Source organism: Ornithodoros turicata, chromosome 9 (genome assembly GCF_037126465.1).
Source record: "Ornithodoros turicata isolate Travis chromosome 9, ASM3712646v1, whole genome shotgun sequence".
NCBI lineage: Eukaryota > Metazoa > Arthropoda > Arachnida > Ixodida > Argasidae > Ornithodoros > Ornithodoros turicata.
In genome coordinates, this window is record NC_088209.1 from 44,162,461 (window position 1) to 44,178,655 (window position 16,195).

The 16,195-nt window shown below is 43.9% G+C and overlaps 2 protein-coding genes and 1 long non-coding RNA gene across 5 annotated transcripts in view; 1 reads left to right on the plus strand and 2 right to left on the minus strand.

Moving 5' to 3' along the window:
- Positions 1-713: 713 nt before the first annotated feature.
- LOC135368039 (DNA-directed RNA polymerase III subunit RPC4-like) lies at positions 714-4,572 on the minus strand. 2 transcript variants are annotated; one of them, XM_064601118.1, is made up of 8 exons: positions 4,345-4,572; positions 4,049-4,160; positions 3,845-3,961; positions 3,342-3,517; positions 3,023-3,150; positions 1,921-2,173; positions 1,128-1,270; positions 714-1,032 (listed from the first exon to the last, which is right to left on the minus strand). In XM_064601118.1, the coding sequence occupies exons 2-8, from the start codon at positions 4,144-4,146 to the stop codon at positions 748-750; spliced, it is 1,200 nt and encodes a 399-aa protein (XP_064457188.1). In that variant the 5' UTR covers positions 4,147-4,160; positions 4,345-4,572; the 3' UTR covers positions 714-747. The 2 variants fall into 2 exon arrangements, with proteins under 2 accessions (XP_064457188.1, XP_064457189.1); XM_064601119.1 differs by having other exon boundaries at positions 4,318-4,572.
- Positions 4,573-5,229: 657 nt separating this feature from the next.
- On the minus strand, positions 5,230-5,874 carry LOC135369073 (uncharacterized). Its single transcript, XR_010414926.1, has 2 exons — positions 5,587-5,874; positions 5,230-5,510 (listed from the first exon to the last, which is right to left on the minus strand). It is a non-coding gene; the product is annotated as an uncharacterized LOC135369073 (long non-coding RNA).
- LOC135369071 (synaptopodin 2-like protein) overlaps positions 5,810-16,195 on the plus strand; it is a 34,644-nt gene continuing 24,258 nt past the window's right edge. Inside the window, exons 1-2 of one of the 2 annotated variants that reach the window (XM_064602718.1) lie at positions 5,810-6,120; positions 11,873-12,021. In XM_064602718.1, the coding sequence (XP_064458788.1) occupies positions 6,016-6,120; positions 11,873-12,021 (254 nt within the window). In that variant the 5' untranslated portion in view covers positions 5,810-6,015. Of the gene's footprint in view, positions 6,121-11,872; positions 12,022-14,846; positions 14,917-16,195 lie in introns of those variants that run through there. The other variant, XM_064602719.1, reaches the window with a different exon arrangement.

Genomic DNA, 16,195 nt, shown 5'->3' on the forward strand with positions numbered 1-16,195 from the left:
TATACGAAGAGGGGAGTCAAGTCCTGTAGATCACATAAACAAAATACAGAAGCCGACACTGAAGATTTTTGTTGAAGTTTAATTTGTACAAGCTTTCGCGTGGAGGTCCACGCTTCCTCAGGTACAAAGTGAAGTGGTGACACACATAAGTATATAAATATATATACACACATATATATACTTATGTGTGTCACCACTTCACTTTGTACCTGAGGAAGCGTGGACCTCCACGCGAAAGCTTGTACCAAATTAAACTTAAACGAAAATCTTCAGTGTCGGCTTCTGTATTTTGTTTACATTACCAGCATTGCGTGACCGGGGCCTACCAGGCCATTGCCGATGTATACACTCTGCCAACGCCCCCATTCAAAGCAGCCCCCTTTAGTTCCAACTGCGCATTATTCCAACAAATTTTCCGTACTCTTCGAATTCAAATTAATCAGACTGCAATGTAGTCTATAACATGACGTGACTGCGCAAACAACGAGTGTAGACAAAATGCCTCCTTTCACCCTTGTCAGCATGTGCTACTTCAACAGTATGAAACAATTGTGACGCAAAATTGTTTTAAATACTGTTTAGTGCGCGAGGTTGACAAATATTCTGCCTATTCTGATGAAATGCAAATATTCCACTCGCTACAACACGCGGGTAAATATGGTACACAGTGCGAGTCACGAGTGACAGTGCTTTATGACCCTGACAGTACCACAAAAACTTAGCATAATTTATTCCGAGTTACGCCCCTCACTTTGGACACGAAGCCAGCAGGTTTTCAACGTCTGGCAAACAGATAAGTTTATGCGGTACTTGTCCCAAGACTGTTACGTCCCCTCCACCGTCTTCTAAGACACGCAACGACACAGCATCCTGGTGGAATGACACAAGCGTTCCCATCTCAATGTTGAGGGCCACCGATCCCAGCAGAAGCTTAGTGCGACCAGATTTCATCACCTGCACCTTTCCCACATAGCCCTCGGGAAAGTCCCTCAGCTTGAACCTGCTGATGTCACTCTTTTCTGGCTTGCCACCCTGAAACATAGTGGAGTGATTTAATTTTGTGTACAAATATACGCCACTCACTTCTCAATTCTCTAACTGGGAGCAAAAAAATGAACCTCTCTCACCAGCTCTGGTTTCACCAACGTCGATGCTCCTTCGGTTCCGCAGTTCTTTTTAACATTAACCGCATTTGGCGGACCAGACTCTGACGAAGCCACTAAGCCCGGTAACGAGTCCGGGAACTGGAAGAACAGGAGCTTTCCAACCTCTGTTAGAAGAACCGTGCATTAATACGGAAAAGACAGATGCACTACCTGCTGAACATATGAATATGGTTTTTGCGAGCTTACTCACTCTCATAACATATGCCTACATTATTCATCGTCACCACAGTTGTTTGAGTCTATGAAATACATTGTCGAGTGCCATCTTGCCCTCTCCACGTGGCCTAATTGCGCAAGATATGCAACTGGCCAAAGCCTACTGCAGTGTTTCCTAAACTGTGGGTCATGACAGATTCAGCGGGAGGTCCCAAAACAACTCGGGAATGTTAAAAAAAGGACATCAAAAGATATCCTTATACCGTGCTCTATTCTACGTCACAAAATGTGCGGTGGTAGCGGACCCCAAGATCAAACAAACAAGCTCAGTTTAGTGAGTAGGAACAGCCACGTGTCTCTATTCATTCTTGCGATACGCACTTGCCCAGTTAATTGATTCTCACTACATATATTAATTGTCAAATTGAATTTCATCACCAATTTTAGGTATTACTGTTCGTGCATTGTAATCAAAAAGGTGGATCACTATCTCGTATTTTTTGATGGGTCACAGGGTAGCAGAGTTTGGGAAGTACTGGCCTACCATAAGCAAGGCCAGAAAACTTGTTGAGAAACATTGAAAAGAGGACAACAGTACCTGGCAGGTTGGGATCCGTGCAGAGCTCAGACACCGGCACTCTATGCACCCCTTTGGTAGTGATGGATGCGAGGGTATTTGTACATTTGCCACTTTTCTTATCTTCTTTGTCCTCTTCTTCCTTCTTGATGGTTTTAATTCCATCGGCTAATCTCACCCCTCCCTCTTTGATGCCCACTTCAGACTTGATTGTCGACAGAGGCAAAGCTACTGGATTCAGACGATTACCTTCCAAGTCACTGTCATCTACAAACTGTAACAAGTTGTAGATCATTGTATGTTGTTAGGTTTTACTATTATAGAAATAAAAATGATACTTTGTCCCTATAGGAAGTTAGTGAAGCTTTCCCTAAAAGGCGCACCAATGATGGTCAAAATATGGCCAACTTATGCCATCGACGATGCCAGAATGTGCCATCACAAATGAAACAATGGCAGGAAGTACACATGAGGCAGCACAACCTTTAACGCAGTCGGGCTGGCCCAAAAATCTTATCCCAACTGCACCTGTTGTTTGGGGTTAGGGCCCACTTTGATTCCAGGCACCAACTGGAAAATTTTTCTCAGGCCTGGGTTGGGCATTCGTTGATTTATTGTTTTTCAGGGTGATCACTTTCAACTAATCGGGTAAGTTGATGCTCACAAAGGGAAGGGCTTTATGTGGTTTCTCAACGTTCACATTGGGTCTGTGCTCTGCGCTAACAATGTTGAAACACTAGTTTCTCAACCAATAAGAGACAAAACTAGACAACAGAAAGCACACCCGCAACAATACAAAATAAACATTGTTGCAAGAAGTGTTTACTGCATGAGCTCTTATGTATCTCATTTGTATAGTGCCCAATCATGATCATAAAATAAAGTTGTTGTTGCGTAGTTTTCAACGATTTTAATTCTGAACCACGAGAGATGAAACCGCACTCTCCGCAGCACAAATATTGGAACCACCTTACAAACCGTGTTAAAGTACGTAGTGCTATCCTCTCCCTAACCTAACCTTGTGGTGTAGGGGAGCTTGTTTGTTGGGGAAAGAAGAACTCTATTGTATAAACTTATCAGGAACTAGATACACGTAAAATTGACATCAACACGCAGTTCTTACATCGTCACGAAGGAGCTGTTTTAGCCTCTCTTCGTCTTCTTCCTTCTCTGCTGCCGTAGTGGGCACATATTTTGGTTTTTCTGGAGCACTTCCGGTTGAGTCTGACGTGGAAACGTACCGGGACCCAGCTGTAATTAAAATCGAGGCATTATGGCACTTTTATGGAAAATCTAACGTTACAACGTAAGAAACAGGACCCCCAAGCAAGACACTAGGCCCATGTTTCGAGCTTTTATTATTACGTGAGGAACGTCATAATACATTAGTTGGTTGCGGCCTTCGCTTTACTGGGTGAAATTATGGAAGGGATAAAACTGACCCTTTCGCTTTTCTGCATCTGCCAGGCCATCTGCAAACGCTCCACCTTGAAGCTGCACGAGGTTAGCTCCTCTTCCTCGACCTCGTCCCCTGCCCCGTCCTCGTTCCCCTTTCTGTCCACCTCTTCCTCCTCGCCCAGAACGCCCTTCCTGCCTGCTTGGAACCTGGCCTGGTGTACTACAGAAGGGTAGTGGACATGTCACCATCTAATATCTAATTTGGAGAAACTTTTGGTGCACCAAAATATACATTTTTTTTAGCGCTTTTGTAGCAGTACTTCAGAGCCTTACTTAGGCTTTGCGTGACCCAAAATGTCGCCACGGTTAGTCTTGTTTACCTGAACTATCTGGGTAACATTCTGAATAAGTTTTGTCAAAACAGTTTCAATGGAGACTATGGCAAAGCGCATCTGAAAATACTGAATGTCATCGAAAAAAAAAAGAGTTGTTTGTTCGCCAAAATAAAAAATAAAAAAGCAAACGTTGTTTACGGAATGACACATACCTGTTGCCATCCTTAGTGGGTGTCCGTCGGGAAGCTGCTACGTTCGGAGTAAATGTTCTTTTCTGGGCATTACCACCAGTGAGGGTAAGGTCTCTCGGAGTTCGTATCGACGGTAGCCTTTGATATTACACATTACACGTTACTCACGTATAGTTCAACACTCAACAGAACATCGCTTTGCCCGTAAATAAGATCTCCGCGCACCTTGCACCTGGTGGAAATGGTGTTCCACTACGACCAAGAACTCCTCTAGGAAGCTGGGTGGTATTTGTAGTCTTGGATGGAGTGCCATTAGAGCTCATCTTGCAAATATCATCTGAAATTGGAAAGCCTCATAAGTGCACTGTTTATTGCCGATGTCACAATGAAACTGCAAAAAAACGGATCTCGGACGAAACAGACGACATAAGAAGCCAACAAGTCCACATGAAGCACCGTCAAGGAATTCAACAACAGACCAGAAAAAAGCTTACTTAGCAGCGATAATGAGAAAAACTCACACGAAGCTTGTTTTGTTGGTCATTCAGTCGCCACAGATGGGTCGTCACGAATTAGACACGTAACATGCGCGATAGTCGCATGATTGTGCATTTCGAACGCTAGGACTTCATCATTTGTTCCATTTTGTACGTGTTGTGACAGTTGCAAAGTAACAATGATACGAAGAGATTAGCTCATTTCTACCATCGCTACATTTCACGTGCACCACCGTAGGAACGACCATTACACCACTAGTGGCGGGTCAGAAAAACATTTGTTCTATGCGGAATTGCCGGCGGCTATTACATAAAGTGGAAGTGTTTCGTGCAACAATTTCCCTCTTTTGGATGACTTAATGATGAGTTCCGCCACAACACCCAACTTTTATGATAGAAAATGGGCAGGTGTCAGAACGAAACCGAAACCAACCTGTTCCGCCCCATCCTTACCGTGTTGCCGTGGGATATGAGTAGGGCCCATGTGGTGGGTGTTTTCGGGTTTTACGTATTCTTTTAATCGGGGGGTACAAATCAGGCGTGAGCTAAAGAGTCACATGGTGATTGAATTACCACATTGCCAAGTTAGTGTTCAAGTTTTACCCAAAGTGACGGTGATGTAAATCGGGGGTTGGGTTTTCATTTAATTGCGAGACACAAGACCCTAAATATGAGTTGTAAGTCGTCCCCCGCAAAATTTGCTCCACGATGGATGTTGAAACCGACTTGGAATGTTCTGTTCAGTCCAGGTGTGAGGTAGCTCACTTGTGTAGCTCACGTCCACGTAGTGGAAATCCTCTCTACAAGAATAACGTCAGCACAGCCCATGGTAGCGGCACTATGATCCCATGGTACCACGCAGTTTCAGAGTCTATTCCATTCCCTCAGTGTCAGCCATGAAAGCATAAAATCGCTACACGAGAACTTTATTGAGCCGTATAAAATGCATGAGCTGTCACCATTGCTAATGACTGAAGATGGGTTAATAATCAAGGGGGACAAGCTGGACGTCCCGGCGGGTAACATCAACAGTCGGAGGTTCTTTCACGTGCACCCGGAATTGCTATCCTCCCAGATGGGGTACCACTGAAGACTACTGAGGGATGCTCGCCTCTGTCACCATCATCTCTCCCCTTTCACCTTCCCCTGGGTGTTCCGTGCCGCGATTTCAGAGAGGTTGCACCTTCCTCCTATGTCACACGTTGAACATTATGGATAACTACAGAGAACAAGTGTTAAGGGAAGTGGACGAGGTCTCGTCCTTACCGGTTCGCTGGATTTTCTGAGAACCACGGCGCCTCGTCGTTTTTTGTAATATACATTTCTGTTTACGGGAACCACTCCGGCCAGAAGAAAGCACCATGGGAACAGTTCCAAGGTATCGTCGCCCCCTCAAACAAACGCAACGTGTACACATTACCGGAGTTGAGGGATCTCTAAATTTAGCTCCCAAAGTGAAAACCTCTCCACAGGGAGCGTCTCACACACACAACGAGCAAACAGCGAACGACCATCGCAGGCTGAGAGACGGACATTTTCTGTCAACTACTTTGGTGCGTCCTTCACTAACGAGCCTTGACTATCGGCCAACGGGCAGCCATCTAAAAGACGTGGAAAAGAGACTAAAAATACAACCAGTGAACTGACAGTGTGGCGGCTGCTAGCTAAACGGGAAGAGACGACCGTTTGTCGAACATGGCGCGCATGCAAGAGGTGGAAATAACGTTGACTGGTGGTGGACCATGGGGTTTTCGTCTGCAAGGTGGACGAGGAACTGGACAACCGCTATCTGTTAGTAAGGTAGGGTATATGCCATCCTTTTTGTTCATATTTCTCATGTATGGAAGATAGCTGTACATGGGACCGGAAGTGCATGGGACTTTGTTGTGAGGATTTTAATCGGAGTTATCGAAAAGTATGACTAAATAAATGGTTAGCATAAATTATTGTCATTCTCGCTAATTGATATTCTGAGGGTCCAGTCCCCCAGTTTTCTAGGCGCTTTAATATTTACGAATAACATTCATTTATCTGTCTTTATCGTGTCTTTTACCTTACCGTAAACATTGTGTGAGCGTTATGTTTAACCGATGGGAGGGGTTTCATAGTGTTCTGCTGCGGGATTTGCGGTTTGGCGTGCCGCTCTCGTCTGGTGGCCACCGACACACTTTATATATATCTCTCGATGTATCGAATACTTACAGACAATTATTACACTGATTATCTGTACATCGACGAAATGTCGGAAATAGTAACAAGCTATCATTACAGCTAGCTTGTGAAAACAGTAAGCGAGTTAGCATTCGTAGCGCTTCTTAGATGTAATCACTTATACAATGACCTAGTTACTTATCAGGAAATGCAAACCGGGTAAATGAATCTTGTAGACTGTTGTTCTATAGACGGCTGCATGAACTGCTATCTCTGAGCGGCTTGTCTGTCAGTGCTACAAGATGGGAGAGGGAAATCAAAAGATCAAGAAAATTGGAGGGTAACTGCGGCTTTATAAAGACGGCGGGCGTTAACCATGGATTATCTCCTCCGATACTCCAATCAGTCAGACGACCCCCTCTCCCCAACAAGTGGCGAAGCCGGAGCTGTCAAGTAATTAATTTCGGACATGAGTAACTGGGGCTGTAATTTAATGACATCGTGGCTGTAACTCATACTCAAGGTGTGCTTACTTTCTGCTACCGCGTTAGCTGTAGGTTTCTGTCCTTTGTATCATGTTCCAGTTTTACTTACATTTGAATATATTGTTTAATGAACTACGCATGTCGAAACCTCTTTTGAGGTGAAGTGACTTTTGGATTGTCTAATTGTGATCGGGTACCAGGGCACGTTCTATATATACAATTACAAACTGAACACCAGTGTTAGATCAGAGTTCCGTTCAGTTTTCCGCATGAGCTGAGTCGTGCACATACACATTTATATCATGCAGCCTATTTTACGTCGACTATCAACATCTGCTATGAAAACCTGCGCTTTTAATTATGTTGTGGCCACTTTGAACGCGCACTGCTTGAAGTAACTCGACAGTAACTTATTGGCATTTTAGTTTCAAAAACAACTTCATTTTGATGGTGACGACGATTGGAGAGTTTCAGTAACTTTTCCTATAACTTGATTACTTTCAGTCATGCAATACGTAGCTCGATTACGCTTTTGAGTAACTTACACGTGGCAATTGATTACAGTAACAAGTTACTCTCCTAGAAAAGTAACTACTTCCAGGTCAAATAACTGGTTACTTCTAACTTAGTTCCTATACCCTAGTCAGCAGTATGCCAACATCTAAGCACGAGTTCCATGTCTGGCGAAATAATAATAATAATAATAATAATAATTGAAAAAATAAGGAGCAACTCTTTTTGACGTTTGGCGTTCTCTGCATTGGAACATAAATATAGCTTATTTCTGACATTCGACGCTCGACACAGGGAAATCACTAGAAATCACACATAAAAAAAGAAAAGAAAAGGGAACAATTTATTTATACGTACTTTACATTATTTTTGTTAGCATCGCGAAGTAACTGAGCTGTGGACAGACACGAGTACCAAGCTAAATTAAGCCGCTGATCCTATCAAGTTCTCGTTATGGTACATAACCTGAGGACTGTACATGAGACCAAGAGTGGAACTTTTGAGAATTCTATGTATAGTGTACAGAAATGACTTCAACTCCAGCGTTATTTCCGTATCGGGCACGGAGCCAAGACACCATTCGGCTGACTTGTATACGTTGTTGCAGAGTGGAGCACTGCAAAACGTCAAAATCTACGAGCTTACGCTTGACGAACGGCCTCGATTTTATTCGCAACATAACATTTCCAAGGCCTAGACAAGGAATGGATGTCTTCAAGACCGCCTCCGTGAAAACGAGCTTAAGTTTTCCACTCGAATATGCTCGAAATATTAGCATATTTTCCTCGTCTATCTGGTCGCAGTCCAACGTGTCCTCAAACCAACTCCATAGGTGGTCGAAATTATCTGCAGCCCTGCACGTGCAACATTTGCTTGGGTAGACAAACATCACGTGGAACATCTCCTTTATCTCGTATTTGCTCGCACGAATATTGTTCAAATTTTGTGGCAAGCGTAATAGCAAGTGGCTGTGCACTGGCGACATTATACTGGAAGACATTGTTCTCGTAGTAATTACAAAGTAGGAGGGTAACATGTTCCAGTTTCACCTCGTTCTGTAAGAATAACTGTCAATGAGTCATTTTGGATGAATGAGATGCACCCCGGATGTAACATGACGGCGGTAACCTTCATTTATCTGAACCGCTTTGGGCCTGGCTGGAAAGAGAGAGCTTGTTGCGCAATGCGTGAGGATAACACAACTCTGTCTGGTGCCTGAAAAAAGCATCGCCCGGATACAACGGTTGAGGAACGCTCTCACACTCCGTTGTTTCATTAGTTACCCTTCCTTCCTTCAGCATTCTGTATTATTACCGCGATGCAACAGTGGCTATGAACGATGCGTTTGCAAGCGTCCTGGAACAGCTGGTCGCACCAGTGCGTTTTTTTTTTCTTTCTATTTCTATTTCCAAGATTATCGGGGCAGGCTGGGATTAATGTGCTCATACACAGTAGAGAGTTTCAGTACCTGCGTACGCAATACCGCGTTGCACCCTGCAACTGTATGCCGAACGTGATTTTGTGTGTGTGTGTGTGTCCAGCATACACACGTTTCTCTACCTTTTTCTTTGTTTGCGAGCGTGATTATGCCAGATTGCGCCACAATGCGTATCCCTATCGAAATTGCTTGGTCCCTGGCCTAATCCAGCCCAGCAACGATCTGCGCTCAAAGCTCTTCTGACATTTCTGGACACCATCGGACTTGGATCGTTATTGTGAAGGGGCTCGTTATTTTATTCCCCACATTCCCACCAGCAGTGGGGTAAACCTCCCCACTCTCCACAGCCAAAAATAAAGTTGTTGTTAGCGTACTCGCGTATGCGAACGGTGTATCAAAACTGTGTCGCAGACGCATTAACGTGTTGAATGTAGCGCCCTGTGTTGTCCGGTTTTTAGCGCTTTTAGTGAAATGGCTGTGTTGCACAGCGAAGCGTCACGCAAAACCCTAACGCATGACGTACGCAAGGGCCGAGAAGATATACAATATATAGAGAGGGAGCTTTAGGACAGACTGCACAAGCGCTTCCGGGTCCCAAGGGAATATCAAGTCGTCACTGCCTGAACCGCGCAAAACCCTGTTATGGGAATGCAACGAACCCTTATTCGTTTGGGTCCTCAAAGCGCTTGGGTAACCTATTCGAAAACCTCCAATATAGATTTTTAACGGTTTACGCCCGCAGTGCTAACGCTCCCCAATGTCTTGCAATCCACGCTTTGTGAGCCAGGAGAGAAAGAAATACAAATTATTTGTTTTATTTTGATTTACAAGAGTAGGAGGGCGAATACACATACAGAATAGCCGATGCATGGTGACATGGTACAAGGCTACCACTGACACTTCATTTCGAGACACAAGATACGAATTATATCTGTTCGTTTCGCATTCTTTCTGACGATAGTTTCCAATCTTCAGTCTATGGTCCTAGGACTATTTTTTCTAGCAAATATAGGGGACACTGCATGGCTTTAACGCCTTGACCTTCTTTCATGTATTTTTAGTCTACCAAAGATGAAACGAATCTTTATAGATCCTATTTCGGGTGGGTCGTACGAGGGTTTTAAATGCCGTCTGTTTTAGTTGAGATTTGTGTTCCTCGGGCGCAGCCTAAGCATTCCTAGTTTCCTCCGTGCAAAACAGTAATTGGGATTTTTTTTCAATTTCGATGCGGTTCTGTTTTGTTTGAGACAGACATGAAAACAGTTTTTAGGAAAAATCTTCCCGGGAACAGCACGGCAAAGGGTTCTGCGGCTGCGCATTCAAGGACACGACCCATCCAGTGGGGCCCGTCTCCAAAATATGAAGGACCGGCTCCCGCTTGCCTCTCTCCATTCGATGTTTGCGCGCTTTACCCCTCCCGTCCCCCGTCCCGAATGTGGGAATTTACCCTCAACTGGAGCCCAGCGTGGGGCGTGGTCGACTGGTCTAGTCAGGCCGCACGAAAGGAACAGAGCCTGATCAAAACCGAAAACGCCCCCTTAGCGGGTGGCGTACCTGATAAGACAGCCATCTAATGGCGCATAAAAAAACGACACGTTGAAAACTGTCCAAACGCTTAAAAATAACCCATTTATTCCACTCGTCAAAGTACATCCGCTGAAATAAACCATTTAAGAATGCGCACTGGGAAGATAAATCAGTTAGGCCTATAGGATGTACACTAACTCTGCCGTACGTTAGTTTATGTTCTGTTTAGTGAAACCCGTAATAGAATAGTAATGTTCTTTATTCGTATCTGTACCATAATTAAATAAACTTGTTCCAATAACAGCGGATCAAGTCGAAATACCCAGTTTGAAATTGCACGTTCCTGGGAATCCTTGAGGGCTCTCCGGAGTCAAAGAAATCGACCTCAAGGGAGTTTCTAGGGATACATGTTTATGTATTGATAGCCAAGCTGTATTGGGCAATGCAAAAAACTTTAAAAAAAACGACGGTGTAATCCCTGTTTCTTCCCACTTCTATACTTTTCCCTTTTAGAGTAGAAATATAAACGTATCAAGTAGGCAGTCACAGAGAATGTGCAGACCATCTACTTGCGGTATAGCGAAATCCTCGTTCCCAGATGAGTGCTCGTTCCAAGAGTGAGGAAACATACTATTTTCCGACGCGGACGTAGAAAGCCATTAAGAAATGTGTATTTGTCGGCGTTTTATTTTTAAATTGTTTATACGCGATATTGTGAAATTCATGATTATGGCGGCGCAATAAAATGAAACGACATCCATTGGCCCCGTTTATCGTCTCGACGTTTCAGTGCAAATCATTCTCTTTGGGGGAGGGAGGGAAGTCCAAGTCTCTGGTTCTGCATTGCGTCACTTTCTTGGATTTGAGACCCAAGTTGCCGTTGTCGCTGTCACGTGTCGACTGGTACAATGTTAACTAATTTCAACTAAGTTTGTGCGTAGCTAATATGACAACGTCAAAGAGCATTTGAAGAAACCATTAGCATAGCGCGTGTTGAGTAACGAATACGAGTCGATCAAAAACGTAACTAATATGGCTAATAATTTATGGTTAATATTAATTTAATTTAATCAAATATATGGTCTCGCGTAAATAACATAGCTAAGCCAACGAATATAAGCGATTTAAAATACAATCGAGACACCTAATGTTAACCATTAGTGGCGCACATCCTATCGAAAAACAAGCCTTGTTCTTTATTTCATGTAGGAGGCTTCACTGTTTGTTTTTCATGAGTGCCGTCAGATTTTTGGACGTCGACTGCGTCCCGTACTTCCCTCTGCTGGCACATTCCAAGTCTTACTTTGTCAGACATAATAAAAGCGCTGCGTTGTCCGTCAGTTTTCGCGCAAGGACCACCAAAAAGCCAAAGGGACCGTTTTTACTTTCGCCGCAACTTAAATTTAAGCCCCCAATTTATTGTGCCATTTTCTTGCAGACGCGTCGTAAAAGCAAAGCCCATAATGTACTGCTGGAAGGGGATATCCTGGTAGATCTAAACGGTCGACAGTGCAACATCATGAGTCACGAAGACGCTATGGGACTCATCGAGGACGCCTGTACCGAGATAAGGCTCATTGTTCTGCGGTAAGAACCCTTTTGTCAAATCTCACATCCATATCATATACGTACACTTCATAGCCCCGTGCGGCATATCTACGAGCCATTTCCGGGCAATGGCTACGATGTTTTAGGTTTTTAGTCACAGCCTCTTTCTTCTCCAAGAGCACTAAAGACATCACAGGAGTATAACCGAGCTAGCTGGTGTTCACTTGAAGAGTTTGAGTTAAAATACAGGATGAGACGAACACGAACCAGCAATGAAGTTCTAATACTCAGTGCGCCAGGAACACAAGGTAAAAAGAAATACTCGGCGAAAGTGAAACGTTGGAATAATAATAAGAGTAAATAAAACTAAGAATAAAGACTTGGAAGGTAAGAAGCTGAGGAAGTGTAGCATAAAGAGTGATAGCTCGAGAGCCAGGAAGACTGCATGTCTGTACAAGGGGGCTCCCACACTGCGATATCGACTAGGACAGAAACCCCTCGCCGGGGGTTTAGGACGATCAACCCCTGCTTCTCGCTCGTCATGTCACTGTTGAAGCAAGAGTTGCGGTCCGTCATGGCCGCCGACTTTCCTAAAGACAACACGAATGATGATAGCTCGCACAGGTGCTTGTCTTCTCAATGTGGGTGCGGCTTCCCCGAAGCAATTTCGCCCAACATTTGAGCATCGCAGTAGACAGCGTGAGTTCTACTTGTTGTGTCTTGAGCATTGTAACAGCCAAACTGGATCTCCCGCAGACGCTCCATGGAGAGGATTCCAAATGACACTGGGCATGCTCGCTGCATGATCAATCTACAACCTGGCATTTACATTTTATAGCGTTTCTCCTCTATGAACAAAAAAGAAAAAAGGGGGAGAGAGAAATTAACGTAGGGTAAAGTCTCAGAGCTTGTAATTTGGCCCGATAAGACGTTTGATGGTCCATCACAATCTGTGCTAGTTGATGGCTCCACCAGAATAGATGATAGCGTTCATCAAAACATCTGATATGTATCACTTAGCCACAGCCTCTATTTTATTAAGCACAACAGTCCTATCTACAGTGAATGGCGGAGTTTCACAAGATGAGCGGGGCATTCTGCGTTTATTCACAGGAGGGAAGCAGATCGACACAAACAGTCAGCTTCACCAGACAGGGTTCCAACTGGCGACCTTAAAGGGAAAGTACGACAAGTAAACATGTGTGGCAGGCGACAAGTAGGCTGACATGACATGAATTCGGTATGGTTCTGAAGACACGAGACGTTGTGCGTGGAAACCAAAAGAAAAGCGCACGTCTTGAAGTCAAGACGTCAAGGGTCAAGTAGCACGTGCCTGTCATTTATTTCCAGTTGGAATCTGGAGAATCCTATCTCGCTATGTAGGTCAAAAGAAAACGTTGGGCACATGTTTGTTGAACGCTCTGTGACGAAGGCGGGCTTTCTTATTTACAGACACGAAAAACGCTGTCGTCTGCAAAATGTTGCTTTTGCTTCCTGGCTTCCTGCCACCATCATGGCCGCCACGAAACAATAAAACGAGCGCCCTCTGCTGCAAGACTTAGGGATTAAAACTTCCAGGCACGTGGCATAGAGGGCACCGCTCAAAGTAAACTTGCCAGCACCGTTTTCGGATGTATTGCACAGTTTTCTTTCAACTGAAGATCTAAATCCTATGTCATCCGTATAAGTGGCGAAACATTAATGTTTTATTTCGTTTCAATCTCCAGTCAAGCCGGAGTAAAAGGAAGGTTTCACAGTATGTCTTCACCCTGCTTTTGGAACATTTTTTTCGCGACTGAAGGTCCCTCAGTTGAGAGCAATTCTTCGTGCGCTCGGCAAATGTCGCTTCCATCGCACCGTGTAAGGAGAAAATAATATCGAAACATACGTGACCGAATAAAATCGTGCAATTAACTTAGTGACGTTTAAGCAAAGTTGGCATCGTTCATAATCATAATTGATCACCTTTCGAGTGATCTTTGCATACCCCATCGCTGTGGACCTTCGTGTTCGAGCTGGAACTCATCGTGAAAAAAATGACACAAGCCTGAAAATTGATAACGGATAGATTCCATGCGAAGGAGCAGCAAAATGTAAAATACATTTTTTCACAGTGGTGGTACATGGTAGTACCAAAAACGAGAAAGAAGGAAACTCCGTCACGTTTCGTATGGAGCTGTCCGTGTGCTGGTACCTACAAACGAGCTGGGTTCATTTCAAAAACGAGTACCCGAAGAACTTGGATTCCGTCACGTATTCAATTTTATCGATCGTAAATAACTGACGAGTAGATACATCATTCGTTCGTAGGGAGGTGGTGGGTTCGACTCCTATCAGCCGGTGTAAAGTGAGAGGCTTCCTCCGGATTTTCCCCTTGAAGTCGGCCCAGGACCTTCACTGTTGCTATCTTCTCCATGCGTGTGCGGGAAATAAAAAAGAATAATTAGACGCGTTTATTTTTTAATTCCGCGTTAGCGCCGCGAAACGTCTGTGGCTATGGAGACATTGTGATTGGTCAGCTAAATTAGAGCCTACAAGTCAGTGCACCTATACGAAGCATACACGTCAATTATCAATTGTAAACGGTATCAATAAACATCTCCTTGAGTCTGAGTGTGAGCAACGAAGGGGGAGGACTACACAGGACGGACGCGCGACAAGAACACTTTGTGGAAAAGACTCTTTTAAAAAGCCTAAGATCAGTGTGGGGCATAAGGCATCGTTATACATTATTCTGGAACACCCATGGAAAACCTCCAGTCCTTGGTTATCTTTGAGGGCTAACAACTTATGGGAAAGAATACCCTTCGAAGACGGAGACGTCTAAAAAGAGAAAGTCTGTGTGCGCACATTCTGCCTCCTCTCGCATTGTTCCTCAACGGATTCGACGCTAGAGGTTGCCACGAGAGTAATGGAGTCTGAACAACAGAACAGGTACGTCCACCGCCGCCAATCTTTTCTTTCGAGCAAAAAATCGAGGAAAATTGTCCGATAAGAACGAGAACAATTTCTTTGTTCGTTCCATCATTGTGCAGAATCGTAGAAATCTTACTCTCTACTTTGGGACCCTTTTGTTGGTACGAACAGACTTTTATAATTGTTTTCTAGTTTTTACGAGGTTCACGTAGATAGATTTTGATGGAATACGTAGGCCTACTACCTTATTTATCTTTGTGTTCCAACCTGAGCAGTCCATGTAGTGTTCACTATTGTTTGGCTAGCCTTTGTCGCTTGTACGAAAAAAAAAAAAAAAGAAAATCTCCAATAATAACTATAGAAATAATAATAATGGGATATTCTATATTGCGGGTGGAACATCCGCTTTTGTGTCGGTTAATGAAGAAGAGCAGGTATGGGTGAGTCAAGTAGAAGGTGGCCGTAGAACACTCAAAACAATGACACTGAGGCTTTCTAAGTTTAATATGTGCTTAATATGTACGAGCTATCGCGTGGTACATATTAAGTGTCATTGTTTTAAGTGATTAATGAAAAACACGCCAATGGCAGTGAGACGTACATCGCACGACATCAAAGTTTTGGTTGGAAACTCGTCCCGTCAGCGTGTTATAAATGTTTGGGGAATTGAAGTTAAGCTACAAGGTGTACAGTACGGGTAGAAGATGTTTTGTCTGTGGAACGTATTCGCTGCGTTATCCATATTGGAAAAATTTTTGCAAACGTGTAGTTTATTACTTTCCTTTACGAAACTAGATGTACACTTTTCGCCTGTACGAGCTCCACACCTGCGATTTGGAACATTCAGGGAAATGTTAGCAGGGCAAAGAGCTAACTTGCTACTTAGAAAAAAAGAAAAGATGACCACAACAATGTAACACTATCGCAGGCTGTTCATGAATCCTGAGGTTCGGAGAAAGCACCACCTGAAGAGTTCAGGGCTGTATGTATGTAGACATTCGATGACAAAGAATCCAGGAGCTTGAGTGGTATAAACTCTGTGCATCGACATCGTTGCTCATTATCACTTTTCCTTGATCGTGAAGCCAAACTTCTGAAATGCTCCGATGTACTCCCGTAAAGCGTGCTTTGGCTGCAGAGCGCCGCAGCACTGCAGCGAAGCACACCTAACGGGATTTTCAAATTTTAATTTTAGTTTAGGTACTGCTTTTTACCGGCCACTATTCGAACAGTCGGGGCTATGCTGCAAAGTACGTTTCGCAGCAAGGTAAACGTCAGTGCAATAATATTTCCGAAC